Here is a 19,977-nt window from a genome sequence, read left to right on the forward strand (position 1 = left end):
GTGCTCTCTCTCTCTCTCTCTCTCTCTCTCTCTCTCTCTCTCTCTCTCTCTCTCTCTCTCTCTCTCTCTCTCTCTCTCTCTCTCTCTCAAACACACACACACACACACACACACACACCATTAGCGTGAACAAATCTTCTCAGTCTTCCATCAACAGACTGTCAAAGTAAGAGGGAGGAGGAGGAGGAGGAGGAGGCGGAGAAGGCGGAGGAGGAAGTGAGGAAGAAAAAATGGAGATAAAAGATGGCGAGGAAATGATAGACGATGTGTGTGTGTGTGTGTGTGTGTGTGTGTGTGTGTAATTCTTTCGTTATTGGCTCAGCTGTCAATAATGTCTGAGGAAATCATCTTAATATTCTCCATTTTAAGCCTTCGATAATGAGAGAGAGAGAGAGAGAGAGAGAGAGAGAGAGAGAGAGAGAGAGAGAGAGAGAGAGAGAGAGAGAGAGAGAGAAAATGCAAAATAAAATGATGGGAACAAGAATAAGAACAAGAACAAGAAGAATAAGGAAAATCACATCCAAACAGCAAGGGTTATAATAAAGAAAAAAGACAAAAAAAATAAAGAAGTAACAGATAAAATAATGCACAAAAAATATATGAAGGAAAACTGGAAATAACTCAAACAGGGAAAAAAGGTTAATAAAATTTATATGTGAGAAATTCTCCATGAACAAAAAAAGAAAAGGAGAAACGAGCAACAATTTTGGAAGGAACAATTTGGCAGTTTTTATAAAGATGTTAAATACTGTAAACAAAAGAGAGAGAGAGAGAACTGCAGGAAATAGAGATGAAAAAAAATGAGCAACGGAAAAGATAAATACTAAATGTTCCTCGGAAAGTGAATAGAAAAAATAAAACATGCAGGGGGTTCCAGAAAGGCGAATACAAGAATAAAACAAAAAACTTGGGCAATTAAGCGGCGAATTTAGCTTTTAAGTCTTGTGGACGCGCGGCTTCAGAAGTTAATTACGAACGGGGCATAAATTTGACCCTAAAAGAAGGAGGCGTTGGTTCTGGCACTTCTACTACCTCCTCCTCCTCTTCCTCTTCCTCCTCCTCTTCCTCCTCTTACTTATTATCTAACTTAACTCTTCCTCGTTTTCTTTACTGTTCTTTTCCTTTCCCCCTCTTTGCTATTATCTCTCACCCTTTCTTTCATTAGTTTTTCTTCTTGTCTTCCTTTTTCTCCAACCTCTTCCCTTCTTCGCTATCATCTTTTCCACCATTTGGTTCTCTACTGTTCTCTTTTTCTTTCTCCATTCTCTCCCATTCTCTTTGCTATCCTTTTCTTCATCCTTTTCATTCTCTTCTTCTTCATGTTCTTCTTCGTGTTGTTATCTTCCTCTTTTCTCCTCACCTCTTCATTTTATTCCCTCCACTCATTCGTCCTCCTCCTCCACCTATTTCTTCCTCCTCCTTCTTCTTTTCCTTCTTCTCCTCTTTTCCTCATTTCATTCATCTTTAATCCTTCATCCTTCATCTCTTTCCCTCCTTTCTCTCCACCTCTTCATTTTATTCCCTCCACTCATTCATCCTCCTCATCCACCTATTTCTTCTTCCTCCTCTTTTATTTCTTCTTCTTCACTTGTGTTCCTCATTCTATTCATCTTCGTGTATTCATCTTTCATCTCTCCATCCTTTAATCTTCCTTCTCTTCTTATCTCTATGTATCCGGACTCTCTCCCTTTTCTTCCATCTTTCCTTCCCTCCGTGGTCTTCCTCCCTCTCTCCCTCCCTCTCTTCCTCCTGCCCGCTCGTCCTCCTCCTTGTCCAAATTTAATCCATTTCCATTCCTTCTTGTCAGTTAAGGAATAGAATCCACTAAGGAGCTCTGTTATCTCCCTCTCTCCCTTCCTTTCTTTTTCCCTCCCTATCTTACTCTATCTCCCTCTTTTTTATCTTCCTTCCTCTTCCCTTCCCTCTCTCCTCTCCTCCTTTCCCTGTTCCTTTACTTCCCTTCCTTTTCCCTCTTCTCTTTTCTCTGCTTCTTTATCACCCTTACTCTTTCTCCTCCTCCTCCTTCCCTACTTTCCTCTCTCTGTTTCCTACCCTCCCTTCCTCTTTTCTCTCCTATCCACCTTCCTTTTTTTCTGTTTCCTTTCCTCTCTTCCTCTTGTCTCTTCCACCTACTCCCCTCCTTTCCCTGCTCCCTTACTTCCCTTACTCTTCCCCTCCCTCTTTCCTTACTTCCTCTCTCTCTCTCTCTCCCTTTCACTTCCTTTCTTTCTCTTCTCCCTTTTATTTTCTTCCTCTTCCGCTTCATCCATTCATTCGTGTCTTCCTCATCTTCTCCATCCACTGTTCCTATTCTCATTCCTTCCCACTTTCCCCTTTATTCTCTCCCGTCTCTCTCCCCTCTCCCTCCTCTCTCTCTCTCCCCTCTCCCCTTTTTTTCCCTCCCCTGACCACAAGCACTCCAGGTTTTCTCTCTTTCTCCCCAACCATTTTTTCCCTTCTCTCTCTCTCTCTCTCTCTCTCTCTCTCTCTCTCTCTCTCTCTCTCTCTCTCTCTCTCAACACCCGAAGCATCATATTTTTTTTCTTTACGGCAATGTTAGTCTCGAGAAAATGCTGTTGTTTTTTTTCTTTTTTATATATTTTCATTTGTTATTTATTTTTCACATGGTCTTTTTTACACAGTAGGGGGCAGCTCAAGGGAAAAAAAAAAAATGATGAGGAGGCTGAAGATGAAGAAGAAGAAAAAGAAAAAGACTGAAAAAAAGAAAAAATGAGGCAGTAGACGAATAAGAATGAGGATGATTACAATGATAACAAGAATATGAATAAGACTGAGTAAGAATAAGAAGACTAAGTAAAAGAAGATAAAGTGAAATAATTAATACAAAAAAAAAGAGAAGGGAAGAGATATCTCGAGGCACAATACATACGAACACACACACCTTTAATTAAGTCTCGCCAGGTAAAGATACAGACGGATGATGACATTCACGATAACTTCACCACGAAGAAAAGGTTACCCTACTTCGGTGCGCAGTGAGTAGGATTCGAACCTACGCGGGAAGATCCCATCTGATTTCTAGTCAGACGCCTTAACCACTCGGCCATCACTGCATATTGTTGAGGGGAAATCTAAATGTATATAATCATCATTTTTTGGGGTTCTGCTGTCTGAGTAAGTGAGATTTTGTGAAATTTAGTCGTATAAAACCTAATTTGTATCCTTGTTTTCAATTCTATTTGGGACAAGTTTTATTTAAGATACTCACTAGAGCTTCGTTTTCTTCCTTGCCTTGGGAGAAAACTGTTTTCTTGATCAACTATATTAAATTGAGTCAAGTTCTTGCCTCTAAAAGTACATTTCGTATTACTGAAAAAAAAAGTCAGCCACATCATCGTCTATCATGGTGACTCGTGGGCAAACACCACCACCGCGAGGCATCAGTACATGTTTTGAGTTCACATGCTTGGGTTTCAGCTCTGTACATCCTACCTTTGGGGCTGGTTTATAAAAGGTACCTGGGGAAACCTGGGGAAGGTAAACTGTGAAAACCAGGGTGTTACACTTGTCTTGTGTCCCGGGGAAGGGAGTTCTTACCCACGACAGAATCAAGGGCCATTGAGACGGAGATGAGCACCGAGGCCGCGCGCAAATTAGAGTATGCCCCTACTTACCAACCAGCCTACATACGAAGGAGGGAAGAAGGAAGGGAGACGGACCACAGGGAGAGTGAATGCTTTAGTGCTTGCCTGGCCGAGATAGTGAAGAACGAAATAACGAAAGCAAAACTCAGCACCCACCTGTTAACTCATTAGGTAATTTGTCCGTACTTTTTAACTCTTGTCGTACTGTCACTATTTTCTATATCCATGTCTGCTCATCGAGAGGACTTTGTTTGGGTTTAAATCTACTTCATTTTCCCCCTCATGCTCTTTCGTGTACCCCAATAATGATGATATGGAGGAAGGGAGGATTGAAGAAATGAAGAATGAAGCAAAGAACGAAGAACGAGGAGGAGGAGGAGGAACCGTGAAGAGGTATTGCAAGGGATGAAACAATAGTAGTATATATAATATTCATCACGGGGAGTCCAGATTTAGGGAATATTACCGTCACATCTTGCACAAAAAGGAAGGTGATCAGGGGAATATGAAAGTAGACGTGGGATTGTGGAGACAGTGACTAATGGTGGTGGTGAGTGAAAAGTAAATAGATGGTGATTGGTGATAGGATGGTGGTTATGGTGATAGAAGTAGTTCTTGAAATAATAATTGATAGTGCCTGGTGGTGGTGGTGGTGGTGGGTGAAATAAAGTGAATAGATGGTGATTGGTTGTAGTTTGGGTTGAAGTAAGGAGTGAAGAGTGACTGGTGAATGGTAATGGTAGTAGTGGTTGTTCTTGAAATAATTGATAATTGACTTGTGGTAGTGGTTTAAATAGTAATTGAGTAGTGATTAAGGTGGGGTGAGAAAGGACATTGATACGGGGTAGTGATGATAGTTTAATAAAAAATGACAGGTTGACACGAGAAAATAATAAGAAGACAGTGACTTAGGAGGGTGAAAAATGACACGAATACAGGTTAATGATGGTAGGAGTTAAAAAATAAATAGTGATTAAGGTTGACACGAGAGAAAAAATATCACATAATATTGGTAATCAAAAAAACACTCAAATTTCTACGTTTTCAGCTTTATTGACGTGAAGCCACAAGAGTACGAAAAATACCTCTCATACCCAGACCATGTCTTTTTATAACATCAAATACCTTGCGAAGATTAATTAACACAGCATCAGGTGTTCCAGCAACGCTCTACACACCTTGGAGGCTAAGGGGGTACGCGACACCTGGGGTGGGGGGTGGGGGTTCGTCAAAATATAGCATTTTGCAAAACTGGGTTAAAAACGTTCTTATACCATCTATAAATAATCCCAGAGCAATGTTTTCCTCGCAGCGCAAATTTTACTTGTCTGGCGCGGGTTTAAATGGACCGAGTTAAAGGTCCTTATATTTTTAAATTGATCATATCTCCGTTCGATAAATTGTCTTTTTTAATCGCAGAAAATCTAAAATCAATCAGATTTAAGTGAAAAGTTCAGAGAATGTTGATTGTACAGGTAGCTAGGGACCTATGACTAGATATTGTTGATAGGTAAAGGAGAAGAGGAAAAAGTGACAAAAAAACACGATTTTACGCGATGTTCGACAAACATAATAAAAAGAAATACCATTATGCCTTTCTGTATGGGAAACTTTCAGAATATTTTCCATAGGGCTCTAGGCATACCTAAAGACTATTCACAGCCAAAAAAATGAAAGTGCTTGGTTATGTATTAATGGTGCTGTGTAATTTTAAGTGTCGCTACACGTATACGTACATGTATACGTATAAGTATACATAAGTATACATACATTGTTCTGGCTCGTACAAAATGTAGGCAACATAGATGCCTACTTACCTGCATAGTTTCATCGCAATACCCCAGATAGCTTAGTTAGATGACCTCAGGTGTCGCGTACCCCCTTGACACGAGAAAAAAAAGCAGCACATAATATTGGTAATCAAAAAAACACTCAAATTTCTACGTTTTCAGCTTTATTGACGTGAAGCCACATGAGTACGAAAAATACCTCTCATATCCGGACCATGTTTTTTATAACATCAAATACCTCGCGAAGATTAATTAACACAGCATCAGCAGCATCAGGTGTTCCAGCAACGCTCTACACACCTTGGAGGCTAAGGAAAAAAAAAACGTTGCCTGTAAACTTTAAGACAAAACGAAACAAAGACAAACGATGATTATGAGCCGAGGACGATGACAAACAAGACCGGAAGCACTAATGGCGGTGTTGGCGGACTAAACAAGAGGCGAATGGCGTTGTGGTGCTGGTTAAGTAGTGGTGGTGTTGGAGGTGGTGGTGGAGACGCCGAGGCAAAGAGACATGCAACCATTAGCCTCCTCCTTCGTGTTCGTCTCCTCCACCTCCTCCTCTTCCACTGTCAGTCTTCCCACTTAAATGTCCAGCCTCCACTTGCCGGTAGCGCCCCAGCCCGTGCAGTAGCCAACGTGAGTAATCTGTAGGAAGATAAATTATAGTCATTCCTAAGATACGACAGTCCCCTTTCTGTATCTTGGTTATTCCTGCATGTTGTGAAGCGTGCGGTTAGCATTGGAAACCGTTGATAGGGAGACCTTATCATTGGCGTTACTGACATGTATATTGATTGATGTGTCCTCTACTGACGGCATGTATTTGAAACTGCTGGCATGGGAGATTTTTGGTCCATTTTGTCACACATTTCGGAGCTTACACACGCACACATATTTGACAAGGCTTTCATAGAGGCTGTGTTATTACTTCCATGGGTAGTTTTGTGAGCCTAGTTATATAGTTTGACGAAGCTTCTGGACCATGGAAGTGGGATAAAACCTATTAATCTCTAGTGTGCCCTTTGGAAATAATTGCGAGTCGATGGCGTCTGTGAATGTGGGCCCTTATCATTGGCCGAAGCGTCTTGCACTAGTGATTCACGTGCCTTTTAACCCTCTCGAACAAATGATAGGGACGAGTTTCCTGTCATTATACTACAGTTTATAATGTTAGTGGATATTTGGGGCTTCATTGAACTTTTACTCAACTAATTTTTATATTTTTGCTTTTACATAAATTATTTCTTGGTTATATTTTCTTCAGTGTTCTAATCGTGGCCCCATTCCAGATCTCACACACTTAACCGCTTAAAAAATATGGACTACTTCAGATAACTTTACTAAATATAAACCTTTGATTTATCTAAGATTTTTTTTTTAGATCACGTACATGTACAATTTTAATAACCTCACAGAAGTCATTAATATCCACCATCCTTGTTCCAGTGTCACTTTCCAAGGCTATTTTTTTCGTGTCTTTATCCTTTCCCTCTTAACAGACCTCTTATCCTTTACCCCAAATTATCCCACAGATCTCCCCCAACCGTCTTGCTTACCTGCCTCACACCTCCCCTTGTTTCAGTGGCACTCACCTTCCAGGGCTCGGGGTCGGTCCACTCCATGAAGGGGGCGGTGTCCTTGTAGCCCACCTTGATATGGCCTTTCCTGAAGGACACCCAGAACTTCCTCTCCTCCTCGCAGCACACAGCGTCGGGCGTTTCCACCTTCGCCATGTCGTCACCTGCCAACGCACGCACGCATTAACACTTTGATACGGAAGCTTTGGCGCAGGCAAGGTAATGGAGCGAGATAGCGTTAGAGGTTTTGTCTTTTGGGGATTTTTCATGTTACTTGTTGTTTGATAAATGGTGTTCATGCTACTTGTGATGTTACTTGTTGTTTGATAAGTGGTGTTCATGCTACTTGTGGTCATAAAGGTGTTCAAGTTACTTGACAACACACACCAGGTTCTGAGGCCGACATAAGGGAATTTTGAGAGGAATTGCTTGGTGTTTTGTTTCATAGGTGTTTTAGTGTTGTACTTAGTCTGGTAGATGTTGTTCATGTTATCCGCCAGCACATACCCGCACTACAAGAACATTGTTAAGTATTTCATGGGTGTTTTCAAGTTATATTTAGTCTGGTGGGTGTTGTTCATGTTACCCGCCAAAATATATGCACACTACAAGAGCGTATCAAGTAAAGGCAACGGCTAAGAAGCGCGTAGCCTCTGTGTTCACCTCCGTCTCATTGGCCCTTGGAACTGTGAACTCTTTACCCCGGGACACAGGGAAGGTGCGACATCCGGGTTACCACAGCTTACCTTCCCCAGGTTCCCCAGGTACCATTTAGTCATCAGCCAGAATGCGCGAGGATGAAAAACTATGCGAGCCGTACGCAGACTGCCAAGCTCGACTTCTTGTTTCCTTATTTCATTAATACATGTATGTGATTTATAGTAGATTCATGCTGCGTCGATTCACTTTCATTTACCTCCATGTAATCAGATATGCATGCACTTAAAAACTTCCGCTCAAAAATCATAATCGTCAGCAATTCATGCACAATTGTTGTCCCCGAGTACCACGAACTTAACAGATTAATGTATCCCAAAATAAGCATCAGAGAAAATTGTTTAACCCCTGCAGCAACGCGTGTAAGACCTCCACTTCCTGTATGTAGCTTTGTGTATTGTGTGCCGCTGTGTCATGCCGGGAAAATTAGGCCCGTCGTATAATAGTTAAACCGTCCATGTTACCCTAATATCAAGGAGGGAGCAGGGCGAGACAAGCTATTATTGGTATCATATCCTTGGTATTAGGGTAACATAGATGGTTTAACTATTATACAACGCTACTAAATTTCCTGGCATTACAACTGGGCAACACTGGTGCAAATGCATGTATCAAAATGTGTAACAGGAAAAAAAAATGCGAAGTGCAGTGTGTGGCAGTCACCGTCACATGCACAGTAAGAGCTCTCCACATTACCAGTGTCTCGTCCCTCTGGAGCCAGGAAGGTTGGGAGAGAGCGGGACGACAATGGTTAGAAACTGCACATGGGGTTATATTGCATGACATAAAGAAAAGGAAACACGAAAGGTAGGATCGAAAATGGTGGACTTATTAGTAGAAATGAAAAACTAAAATGTAATTGCTACCAAGATGAGAACTAATGCCTGTCCTATCTAGTATTAAATGCCTGACAAGGATGTTATAGAAAGAAAAAACATCGAGAGAAACAGCAACAAATAAACTGCTTCCACACCCCTTTCCCCTCACACAAACACTCAACCACTCATCCATCCATCCACTCGAGACCACTCACTCCCATCAGTCAGCCACTCAAGTCACACTCAGTCAGCCACTCAAGTCACACTCAGTCAGCCACTCAAGTCACACTCAGTCAGCCACTCAAGTCACTCTCAGCCAGCCACTCAAGTCACTCTCAGCCAGCCACTCAAGTCACTCTCAGCCAGCCACTCAAGTCACTCTCAGCCAGCCACTCAAGTCACTCTCAGCCAGCCACTCAAGTCACTCTCAGCCAGCCACTCAAGTCACTCTCAGCCAGCCACTCAAGTCACTCTCAGCCAGCCACTCAAGTCACACTCAGCCACTTGCTCAGCCACTCGCTCTCAGCCACTCGCTCAGTCAATCAGCCACCTCGCCACTCACCCTTGTTCAGACGGATGGCAGAGTGCTGGTTCTCCCAGCCACCGATGAAGATCTCGTACATGGGCGTGGTCTCCTCGGCGCCGGAGGTGAGGGCCAGGTGGGCGTCGTTGCTGCAGGCCACGCTGAAGTTGAAGGTGTCGCCGTAGACGGGCTCGAAGTTGTAGGTGAGGCAGTCCTCGGTGTTGATGGTGCGGTCATCTGTGAGGGGCGGGGAGGGGGGGCTTCATAAGTAAGGGGGAGAGGAAGAGGAGAGAAAGAGAGGGAGGAGGATGTAACAGAGCTGTGCCCGTATCCTCAAACATTCTGGGGACTTACACACCCACATTCGGTAAGACTTTGATAGAGGTTGTTTTGTTAGTATTCTATGGGTAGTTTCATGAGCCTAGTGATAGTTTGATAAGGCTTCGGCACCATAAACGTGAAAACACTCATGAGAACCCGACTTATCTCCTATGTGACCTTTGGAAATAGTTGTGAGAGCATAATGCGTCTGAGAGCTGTTCTTTGAATGTGAATGAGGGAATAATCGTAATAAAAGAAAACGTAGACCAAAACAAAACTTAAGGGCAAACCAAACCAAAACCTACACCATCAATAACATTCCCCCAATTCCCAACTTACGGAAGAACTGCCACCAGCCCGTCGCGCCCCAGCCGGTGGAGTAGCCGTAGTGGGTGATCTCGAAGGGCTCGGGGATGGGCGCCTGCAACAGGGGCTCCCACTCGCCGCCCTTGCCCACGCGCACCTCGTCATGGTCCACGGCGATCCAGAACTCCCGGTATTCGTCCGCGTTCAGGATGTCCGGCGTGTCCACCTTCGCCAGATCGTCAGCTGAAAGTGGAGGGAAGATTAGGAAGGTGTCCAGTGTTTAATGGTTTACCGGGATATTTAGACGGGATACTTAGTCCACCTTAAAAAGAGATTATGAGTTGTGGTGTTTGGAGGCATATTAAGAAAGGTTTCAGGGTATACTTAACGCTTTACGGAGACATATAAATGGGAAACTTAGTCCACCTTAAAATGAGATCATGAGCTGTAGGGTTTGGAGGCATATTAAGGAAGGTTTCAGGGTGTACTTAACTCTACTGAGATATATAGACACTCAAACATTATAATCCAAATAGGATAAATAAGCATACTGTCCACGTTGAGATCTGCAGCTGTGGGTGAGGAATTGCCTATTAAATAAATCAATAAGAAACCATTAAGTAATAAAGTTAAAGATTAACAATGCCGAGTGAGTTCCAGTGTAAGGATTGAGTCACTTACTGTTGTCCACTGAGGCAGCGTGTGGGACGGAGAGACTATTAGAAAGTGACTTAACACGCACAAGAAAATCAGGTATACAGCACACCACAAAAATGATAAGAGAATAAAATAAAGTAAAATAAACAAGTCACAATCACAGCCTCTTCCAACCTTCACTTCCCCCCCTCGAACACCCGCCCACATGCACACACCTCACGAAGTCTATGCTCACCACACGCCCACATTCTTAAACCCACACCCACGCCTCCCTACCAACGCCCATGTCTGCTCTCTACGCCTACATTCCTAAACCCACGCCTACTTCTCCCGACCAACGCCCATCCCTATGATCTCTGTACGCCCACATTCCTAAACCGCCGCCCACCTCTCCCCGCCAACGCCCATTTTCCTTAATCTCCCTACGCCTAATCCTCCCAGCTCACCCTTCTTGAACCTGATGGCAGAGGCGGCGCCCTCCCAGCCCCCGATGAACACCTCCACCATGGGGTCGGTCTCCTCAGGGCCAGACGTGAACGCCACATGGCAGTCGTGCGCTGCCTTGACCTGAGGACGAGGACGAGAGGATGAGGACGAGAAGAAAGCGAGGACGAGAAGAGAACGAGAAGGTGAAAGCGTGAAGAAAACTAGAACGATAAGAAAGAGAATGAGAAGAAAATGACAGCGTGAAAATAAGGATGAGGACGTGGATGAGGATGTGAGAAGGGGGAGGATGTGATAGGGGGAAAGACGTGATAAAGGAGAGGACGTGATAAGGGAGAGGACGTGATGATGAGGAAGACGTGACAATGAGGAAGACGTGACAATGAGGAAGACGTGACAATGAGGAAGACGTGACAATGAGGAAGACGTGACAATGAGGAAGACGTGACAATGAGGAAGACGTGACAATGAGGAAGACGTGACTGAGGACGAGGACGAAGGGATGATAGACGATGACATGGAAATAAGTATGTTACGATGATGGGATGAGGCTCAGAACGTGGATATCAGAACGAGGGAGAACAAAAGAACATCAAAAACATGCAAAAATAGAGATGATAACATTAAGCAACCAATAAAAGACATGATAAATAAGAGATAAGGACGATGGAGAACTGGACGTATTTGATACAGATCAGACACAATTAATGAGGGATATATATAAAAAAAATCTATATATTCCACGTCCAGTAAGGTAATCGAGCTCACCTGGAAGCGGAGAGTTTTGCCGTGGAGTTGCCTGAAGCGGTACTCCTTCTCCTCGTTCGTGCCAAGGTCGGGCATGTCGCTGGCGGCTGTGGGGGGAAGAGGAGTCACATTAGTGCTATGGTATTCACAGGGAACAGAGGTGCCTTTGGGGTTGTGGAGGGGCCACTAAAGAAGAATGGACAAGATGGGAGGGATGCCTAACGGGGGGAAGAGGGGCCTTTGGGGGTGTGGAGGAGTCACAAGGGAAGAACAGATAGGATGAGGGGGATGCATAACGAGGAAGAGGAGGCCTTGGGAACGTGGAGGGGTCACTAAAGAATAGACAAGATGAAAGGAATGCCTAACGGGGAGAGCAGAGGAACCTTCGGGGACGTGGAGGGGTCACAACTGTCACTCACAAGGGAAGAATGGATAGAGGGGTGTCTGAAGAAATATTTATAGATAGCACAAAACTACTTGATATTTGACGCATTCCTTGTACTAATGCTTCTAACTTTCGAAAACTCCTTAAACTCGCGGACAATTCTAAGAGAAAAAAGACATGCATAGAAACACCAAATTCTTGATCTTCGTGCGTGCGTGCGTGTGCGTGCGTGTGTTAGGAATAGTTGAACATAATTTACGTAAAAAAATAATCCCACAACAACGCCCGGAGAGAGAATGGCTGTCTTTTTTTTAATTTCTTTGTTGGCAAGAGATGGATATTATTTATAGACCATTAAGAGAGAGAGAGAGAGAGAGAGAGAGAGAATAATGGCGCACGAAACAGAGATGAGGGAGTGGGAGATGTTTTGGGATGGGACGTGGGAGGCTGGAGGGAGGGACAGCCTTAACCTTTGACCTGGGGGTGGAGAGAGAGAGAGAGAGAGAGAGAGAGAGAGAGAGAGAGAGAGAGAGAGAGAGAATGATATGTGCGCGCTAACGTACATCTTTGTATTTCCTGTTTATCTTATTTTTTTCTAACAATACTCAGTCCCCTTGCATTTTTTTTTCCTTTTCTTCAATTTTCTTTTCACCCTTCTCAATATTCTTCTGTTTTAGTGCAATGTTCCTTCTTTCTCTTTGTCTCCTTTCTCACACTTTCCATTTTTTTTCGAGTTCTTGATCTTTTCCATCATTTCATTTATATCTCTGCATGCTTTCTCTTCCGTTCCCCTTTACACTTCTTCATTTTCCTTCTTCACACCCTTTCTACCCCCTTCTCCCACTCCCTTCTTCCTCAGTTTATTTTCTTTCTTCATAGTTTCTTCATAGTTTCTTTTTAGTTTCTTCATAGTTTCTTTTTAGTTTCTTCATAGTTTCTTTTTAGTTTCTTCATAGTTTCTTTTTAGTTTCTTTTTAGTTTCTTTTTAGTTTCTTTTTAGTTTCTTTTTAGTTTCTTCTTAGTTTCTGTTGTCTTCTTCTTCCCTTTCCGCTTCTTCATTTTCCTTCACATCCTTTCTACCCACTCTTCCCTCTCCCTTCTTCCTTAGTTTGTTCTTTATTGATGTTTATCTCTCCCTCTTCCTCCTCCTTCACATCCCGTTCTATCCTAACTCTACTCCTCCACTCCGTCTCCCTCACTCCACTCCTTCTCCCTCACTCCACTCCTTCTCCCTCGCTCCAATCCTTCTCCCTCACTCCACTCCTTCTCCCTCACTCCTTCTCCTCCTCCTCCCCTCACTCCACTCCTTCTCCTCACTCCACTCCTTCTCCTCACTCCACTCCTTCTCCTCACTCCACTCCTTCTCCTCACTCCACTCCTTCTCCTCACTCCACTCCTTCTCCCCCACTCCACTCCTTCTCCCCCACTCCACTCCTTCTCCCCCACTCCACTCCTTCTCCCCCACTCCACTCCTTCTCCCCCACTCCACTCCTTCTCCCTCCTCCTTCTCCCCCTCCTCCTTCTCCCCCTCCTCCTCCTTCTCCCCCCTCCTCCTTCTCCTCACTCCACTCCTTCTCCTCACTCCACTCCTTCTCCTCACTCCACTCCTTCTCCTCACTCCACTCCTTCTCCTCACTCCACTCCTTCTCCTCCCTCACTCCTTCTCCTCCCTCACTCCTTCTCCTCCTCCTCCTTCTCCCTCCTCCCTCCTCCCTCCTCCTCGTTCTCCTCACTCCACTCCTTCTCCCTCACTCCACTCCTTCTCCCTCACTCCACTCCTTCTCCTCCTCCTCCCTCACTCCTTCTCCTCCTCCTCCCTCACTCCTTCTCCTCCTCCTCCCTCACTCCTTCTCCTCCTCCTCCCTCACTCCTTCTCCTCCTCCTCCCTCACTCCTTCTCCTCCTCCTCCCTCACTCCTTCTCCTCCCTCACTCCTTCTCCTCCCTCACTCCTTCTCCTCCCTCACTCCTTCTCCTCCTCCTCCCTCACTCCTTCTCCTCCTCCTCCCTCACTCCTTCTCCTCCTTCCCTTTCTCCAGCCTTTCTTTCTCCAGCCTTTCTTTCTCCAGCCTTTCTTTCTCCAGCCTTTCTTTCTCCAGCCTTTCTTTCTCTAGCCTTTCTTTCTCTAGCCTTTCTTTCTCCAGCCTTTCTTTCTCCAGCCTTTCTTTCTCCAGCCTTTCTTTCTCCAGCCTTTCTTTCTCCAGCCTTTCTTTCTCCAGCCTTTCTTTCTCCAGCCTTTCTTTCTCCAGCCTTTCTTTCTCCAGCCTTTCTTTCTCCAGCCTTTCTTTCTCCAGCCTTTCTTTCTCCAACCTTTCTTTCTCCAACCTTTCTTTCTCCAACCTTTCTTTCTCCAACCTTTCTTTCTCCAACCTTTCTTTCTCCAACCTTTCTTTCTCCAACCTTTCTTTCTCCAACCTTTCTTTCTCTAACCTTTCTTTCTCCAACCTTTCTTTCTCCAACCTTTCTTTCTCTAACCTTTCTTTCTCCAACCTTTCTTTCTCCAACCTTTCTTTCTCCAACCTTTCTTTCTCAAACCTTTCTTTCTCCAACCTTTCTTTCTCCAACCTTTCTTTCTCCAACCTTTCTTTCTCCAACCTTTCTTTCTCCAACCTTTCTTTCTCCAACCTTTCTTTCTCCAACCTTTCTTTCTCCAACCTTTCTTTCTCCAACCTTTCTTTCTCAACCTTTCTCCAACCTTTCTTTCTCCAACCTTTCTTTCTCCAACCTTTCTTTCTCCAACCTTTCTTTCTCCAACCTTTCTTTCTCCAACCTTTCTTTCTCCAACCTTTCTTTCTCCAACCTTTCTTTCTCCAACCTTTCTTTCTCCAACCTTTCTTTCTCCAACCTTTCTTTCTCCAACCTTTCTTTCTCCAACCTTTCTTTCTCCAACCTTTCTTTCTCCAACCTTTCTTTCTCTAACCTTTCTTTCTCTAACCTTTCTTTCTCTAACCTTTCTTTCTCTAACCTTTCTTTCTCTAACTCCTCAATATTCACGCTTACCGACGTAAATATTAGTTTTTTTTTGTATGGTTACCGACGCTCTTCCATCCCCATATACGTTACAATACATCGGTGCTTGAAAGATTGGAAAGAGAGAGAAAGGAATTTGTCACGGTCAAGCCCAGCCTGTCTTTCTCTCCCTCCTCCTCTTCCTCCTCCTCCTCCTCCTCCTCCTTGTTTGTCTGTCCTCTCTAACCTTCCTTCTCTCCAGTCTCTCTCCACTCCCTTGCCTCAATCACCACAGCAAGTTCCTCCTCCTCCTCCTCCTCCTCCTCAGTCAAGCACTCACACACGTCACTTCTAATGGTGAATTGCGACCTTTAAAATGCGGTGACACACACACACACACACACACACACACACACACAGAGACACACACACACAGAAACACACACAGAAACACACACACACGGACACACACGGACACAGACACAGCATTCACCTCTCCCTACATCCAGACAGTCATGGTCATGCGCTTGGTTCTCCCTCCCTCCCTCTTTCCCTCCCTCTTTCCCCTCTCTCTCTCCCTCCCCTTCCCTTCTCATGACTGCAACTGATCAATGTCTGGAGGGGCGGCGCCGTCTGTGTGTGTGTGTGTGTGTGTGTGTGTGTGTGTGTGTGTATTCGGGGTCTTTTTAAACGCGAGTGATGGGGCATGATGAGGATGACCTTGGCAGTGATTGGGGGAGGGGGGGGGGAGTAAGGGGAGAGTTAGGGGGGAGGGACAGCAGGCAAGGAGAGGCGTGGGAGTGGTGTGGGAGGCATGGGCGACACCAGCCTTGAAGGAACCGAGAACGTGGGCCGACTAGGGAATTTAAATTGACGAGGAGGCGTGGCGTTTGTGGGTGCGGGAGGGGTGATAGGGTGATGGGATGAATGGGGGAGGGTGAGGGGTTGGTTACAAGGGGTGCGTGATGAATGTGGGATGAAGTGGGGTGATGGGGTGCAGGATGTTGGGGTTGAATGAGTACGAGTGGGGTGAGAGAGTGGACTAGTGCGGTGAGGGCTGAGTGGATGAGGGTGGGATGGAGTGGGTGCTGGGTGGACATGTGGGTGTGGGCGGCGTGAGGGAGTGGATGCAGGTGGGCAGGGTAGACTGACAATTCGTGTGGGTGTTTTTTACAAGCTCGTGTTATGGCAAAGTGGTGGCTGTGTGGTGACATTGTGATGCCGGATGCTGCGTCTTGGGGTTTGAGAGGAAGTTTGTGTTGACAGCCGGAAAAGTGGGTCATGACAGCGAGGAAAGATTACGGAGGCCTATAAATGTGATAAGTAATACCAATCTGTGTGTGTATGGTAAAGATTCAGCTTAACTATATCTCGTGTTGGTGAGCCTAACAATGTCGGATGAGTTTTGATTTCCATTTGGTATAAGTTAACCTATCGCCACTCAATACTAGGTTATCGCCAGTAAATAGTAACCTATCGCCACTAAACAGTAACTTATTGCCACTGTATATACTATCCTTTCGTCACCATAAGTATAATGAGAAAACGAGGAACGAAGACGTAACTATAGCAATTTGTACCCGTCCGCCCTTGAAAAAAAAAATCAGATTAAAATTTCATAATCTATCAGAAAATAAGTTTCATCCCCTAAGCAAAATGTGGCTATACTGAATCTTTACAGGTATTTATGTATGTACGTATGAATGTTTATAATCATGTAACTCAACAATGTATGTATTTTGGGTGTGGGAAGAAAGCGCAAACATTTAAAGCTCATACAAAACAAGTGGCGCAGGGTGTGACTTAGTTGAACAAAGCAGATGGGCGGTGACGTGTCGGGAATGGGCGTGGTGCGTCTAGACAAGGTGTGTGTGTGTGTGTGTGTGTGTGTGTGTGTGTGTGTGTGTTGGAAGTCTCAATATGATGCTAACGAGGGGAAAGGGGTGGGAGTGTTAGTGGTGGCGCTGGTGGAGGTGAATGAAAAGTGTGGGCGCTCTGAATACAAGCAAATAAAAGGGCTATAGACAGCGAGGGAATCGGGTGGGGTGAGCAGAAGAAAGAGTGAGGTACGGGGTGTTAGTGGGGTGGGGTTTAACAAGTCCATGAAAAGTGTGGGCGTTGTGAATACACGTAAAACTCGAATGGGGTATTGACAGTTGGAAAATCGGAAGGGGTGTTTGTGGGAGTGTATGAAAAATCTGGGCACTCCCATAATAAATGTCAACCGAATAGGCTATAAACAGTTGCATAGGATAGGATGAAAATGTAGTGTAGATAGTTGGAAGATTAGGGTGAGGAGAGGGAAGAGTGAGGCAAGGGTGGGCGGGGCGGGTTTTCCACGGGAAATGTCACCCGGCTTCTGGGAGTGTGTTGCCAACCAGCCGCCCCGTGGACAGAAAAAGCCTGACACTATGCTCAGGAAATGGGGTTGGGGGTGACAGGCCTGTATACTGATAGGGCGAACGGAGGCAGTGACAACGGTAGTTACACAATTCTACGAGTAATGTTGGTAGTTTTTTTTTTTTTGTCTCATTGCGGCATTTTGACAGGTGACCGATTCGGAGTTGCTAATCTATCTCCTACGAAACATTCTCGTACGCGTTCCTCATTTGAGAGGCGAAACGAGATACGAGAAACGAGAAAAAGATAAAATTAAACCATGACACGTATTTACAGGTAACTTTTTGCAATAAACATATCCGTCTCATGCCCCCGATATGCAGTTGAGCACGTACGAGTCCCTGTTGCAGTGGCTGGGGCTCTAAGTAACTCTGCTCGAGACTGTCAATGAAGCAGGAGCGGCAGCGTTTGGCAAGGCACACAATAGTCGAGGCGATCACGTACATGCTTCAGTAGTTCGAATAATGTATTGTGGTTTATGCTATTGGTTAACATTCATTTTTATCTATTTTGTCATACCAGTGCTCTTAAGATTTTGCAAGAGGTGGGAACACCTCTCGATAATGATTTTACTACGTCAAGGGGCCAGCAAAATCGATACAATCACATCGAAACACTAAGACTGAATTTGGTGTATCTTAAATTCCATAACGACTTGCCTATCAGTACTACATTAGCAGTCACACGATGAACATATGCACTAAGGTGACGCATATGAACTTTTTTCGAGCTCCGGGGGTCACACGAGACAAACAAGAATGGCACCACTATAAACCGTGAATAAAGAGTAAGCAAATAAACGGTCAAGCACAGGGACAGTGGAATCGACTGCCAAACAGGAAATATCCACATTAGATAAATATTGTTAACTTATCTCCGTCTCCTCGCCTCTAGCCACCATTTATCACTTCCTTATCGTCCAAATCCTCCAAGGCCTCACCCATGTCTGCGGTGTGTACTGCACGAGGGTTTCCAACAAAGAGAGTCACCAACAACCTAAGGCCGCGCACTAGCCCTCGCAGCCTTATATCCACCGCAGCCGCCGCCCATAAGCACCACCTCACTTGCGCGCGCAGCAACTATCCACGCCCATGAGTCTGCCCTGGCATAGGCCTGTAATGGACCCAAGGCCATGTACACCCCCGGGGGAGACACGTCCCTTGATTAATGCGGCAGATGAAAAAATAATTAATCGTGTATAATTAGGGGGAAGCCACAGGTTCCACATAACGGGTCAGGTGACCTCGCAGTGATTCACCTTAGTTGCCGGCCGGGAACTCTCAGATCCGCAGTTAGCAGAGAAATCCGCAGTCTAAAAATCCATTACACCTTAGTTGAGATTTCTCTGAGAAATAGTTGGAAATAAGCCTACTTACCAGTGATTTATAATCCTCAGCGATTAGTTTAATAGAGGACAAACACTTCATTATTTTATTTTAGTTATTGTATTTTAGTTCATACAGTCTGGATATCTTCATTTTCAATTCGACCGAAGACCGGAGGCATTGCTAAATATCAGGAGATTGCACCCAAGTTGCTCACACGCCGCAGCGACCTCCCTGCCCCGGCCCGTGAGCCTGCGAACACGCCCCCAGATCACGTTGCCCCCCCTTACTTAATGCTTGATATCCCCCCCCCCGTCCCGCCCCGCCCCGCCCTTGCACCGCGGGGGAGTATTTTTGACGACACGCCCAGCGGCTGCCTGGCGGGCTGGCAGGGGCAGCTTGGCGGTGCTCCAGCAGCTGTTACCACCGCCTTGCCTCCTCCACCTGCACCTTCACCTCCATCAAACATTCCTGGACACGAATGACACACAGAGACACTGGCTCAAAATTGACCTGCTGTCCTTATGTCGTTCTACTCTACACTCCTCCTCCTTCTGCTGCTCCTTCACATCATATCTTCTTTCACTCCCCGTTACTCTTTTACATAACGTTTCTCGACGGAAATTCCTGAGAGGGTGACAACAACTGCAATGAAGGACGCGGCGCCAACGACCCCATCGCTCCCTCCCTTGAGTCTGTGCTGTCGTCTGGCACTTGATAAGCCTCGTCCGCCATGCACTCAGCGGTTCACCCACTCAGCTCGCACCCTGCCCCTCCTACCGCGGTTCCTTTCCTTCTTCCCGTCCTCCCTCCGTCCCACCCACCTCTCACGCCGCCCTCTGATCCTGCCTCTGCCTTTCCCTCTCCCCACTCCCCCTTTCCTCTGCTCCCTTCCTCACGTCTCGCCAGCATAGCAACCTCTCCCTCCACTCCTACCTGAATGCGACAAAGAGAAAACGTCAACACACACACACACACACACACACACACACACACACACACACACGCGAATTATGAATGGAACGCTTTATCAAAATGGAGTCGCTTAAATAATATGATAGATTATGATAAATATATACGGGACAGGACGAGCTTGCTTACCTCAGCAGTGTAAAAATATATATAGGTAAGAGTATATTGGTAAGAACACACACACACACACACACACACACACACACACACACACACACACACACACACACACACGACAAGAAACAGTAAAAAAGAAAAAGAAGCTAAAAATCATATTAACTTCCATCTGCTTCCATCCTGCTTTCATTTACCTGGCCATAATCACCACACAGTCATTAGTCACCTAGCTATTAATATTTCATCATCCACCTGGTCCTCATCCACTTGATCATCGTTAACGTGGGCCACTATAATGAGCCAAGGCCACGTTCATGTATGGT

The 19,977-nt window shown here is 45.2% G+C and overlaps 2 protein-coding genes, 1 long non-coding RNA gene and 1 other non-coding gene across 11 annotated transcripts in view; 1 reads left to right on the forward strand and 3 right to left on the reverse strand.

The window, feature by feature from the left end:
* Positions 1-2,992: 2,992 nt before the first annotated feature.
* Positions 2,993-3,074, reverse strand: Trnas-aga (transfer RNA serine (anticodon AGA)). The gene has a single exon. It is a non-coding gene; the product is annotated as a tRNA-Ser (tRNA).
* Positions 3,075-4,638: 1,564 nt separating this feature from the next.
* LOC126984587 (C3 and PZP-like alpha-2-macroglobulin domain-containing protein 8) lies at positions 4,639-18,319 on the reverse strand. 3 transcript variants are annotated; one of them, XR_007737106.1, is made up of 9 exons: positions 18,181-18,319; positions 11,530-11,615; positions 10,764-10,884; positions 9,694-9,903; positions 9,073-9,270; positions 8,389-8,403; positions 6,991-7,139; positions 5,595-6,043; positions 4,639-4,690 (listed from the first exon to the last, which is right to left on the reverse strand). XR_007737106.1 is itself a non-coding variant. In XM_050838336.1 (8 exons), exons 1-8 carry the CDS (start codon positions 18,182-18,184, stop codon positions 5,981-5,983), a joined length of 846 nt encoding a protein of 281 aa, XP_050694293.1. In that variant the 5' UTR covers positions 18,185-18,319; the 3' UTR covers positions 5,543-5,980. The 3 variants fall into 3 exon arrangements, 2 of the variants coding, with proteins under 2 accessions (XP_050694293.1, XP_050694306.1); XM_050838336.1 differs by lacking the exon at positions 4,639-4,690 and having other exon boundaries at positions 5,543-6,043; XM_050838349.1 differs by lacking the exons at positions 4,639-4,690; positions 8,389-8,403 and having other exon boundaries at positions 5,543-6,043; positions 18,181-18,317.
* On the reverse strand, positions 13,914-15,242 carry LOC126984596 (uncharacterized). 5 transcript variants are annotated; one of them, XR_007737114.1, is made up of 3 exons: positions 14,576-15,240; positions 14,442-14,535; positions 13,914-13,991 (listed from the first exon to the last, which is right to left on the reverse strand). It is a non-coding gene; the product is annotated as an uncharacterized LOC126984596 (long non-coding RNA). The 5 variants fall into 5 exon arrangements; XR_007737113.1 differs by having other exon boundaries at positions 14,427-14,520; positions 14,576-15,239; XR_007737111.1 differs by having other exon boundaries at positions 13,920-14,276; positions 14,427-14,535; positions 14,576-15,242.
* Positions 16,667-19,977, forward strand: part of LOC126984568 (tuberin-like) — a 35,460-nt gene continuing 32,149 nt past the window's right edge. For both annotated transcript variants that reach the window (XM_050838287.1, XM_050838314.1), the window contains exon 1: positions 16,667-16,705. In XM_050838287.1, coding sequence (XP_050694244.1) covers positions 16,682-16,705 — 24 coding nt within the window. In that variant the 5' untranslated portion in view covers positions 16,667-16,681. The remainder of the gene's footprint in view (positions 16,706-19,977) is intronic.

The sequence above is a fragment of the Eriocheir sinensis genome, chromosome 5 (assembly GCF_024679095.1).
Source record: "Eriocheir sinensis breed Jianghai 21 chromosome 5, ASM2467909v1, whole genome shotgun sequence".
In the NCBI taxonomy this organism is placed as follows: Eukaryota; Metazoa; Arthropoda; class Malacostraca; order Decapoda; family Varunidae; genus Eriocheir; species Eriocheir sinensis.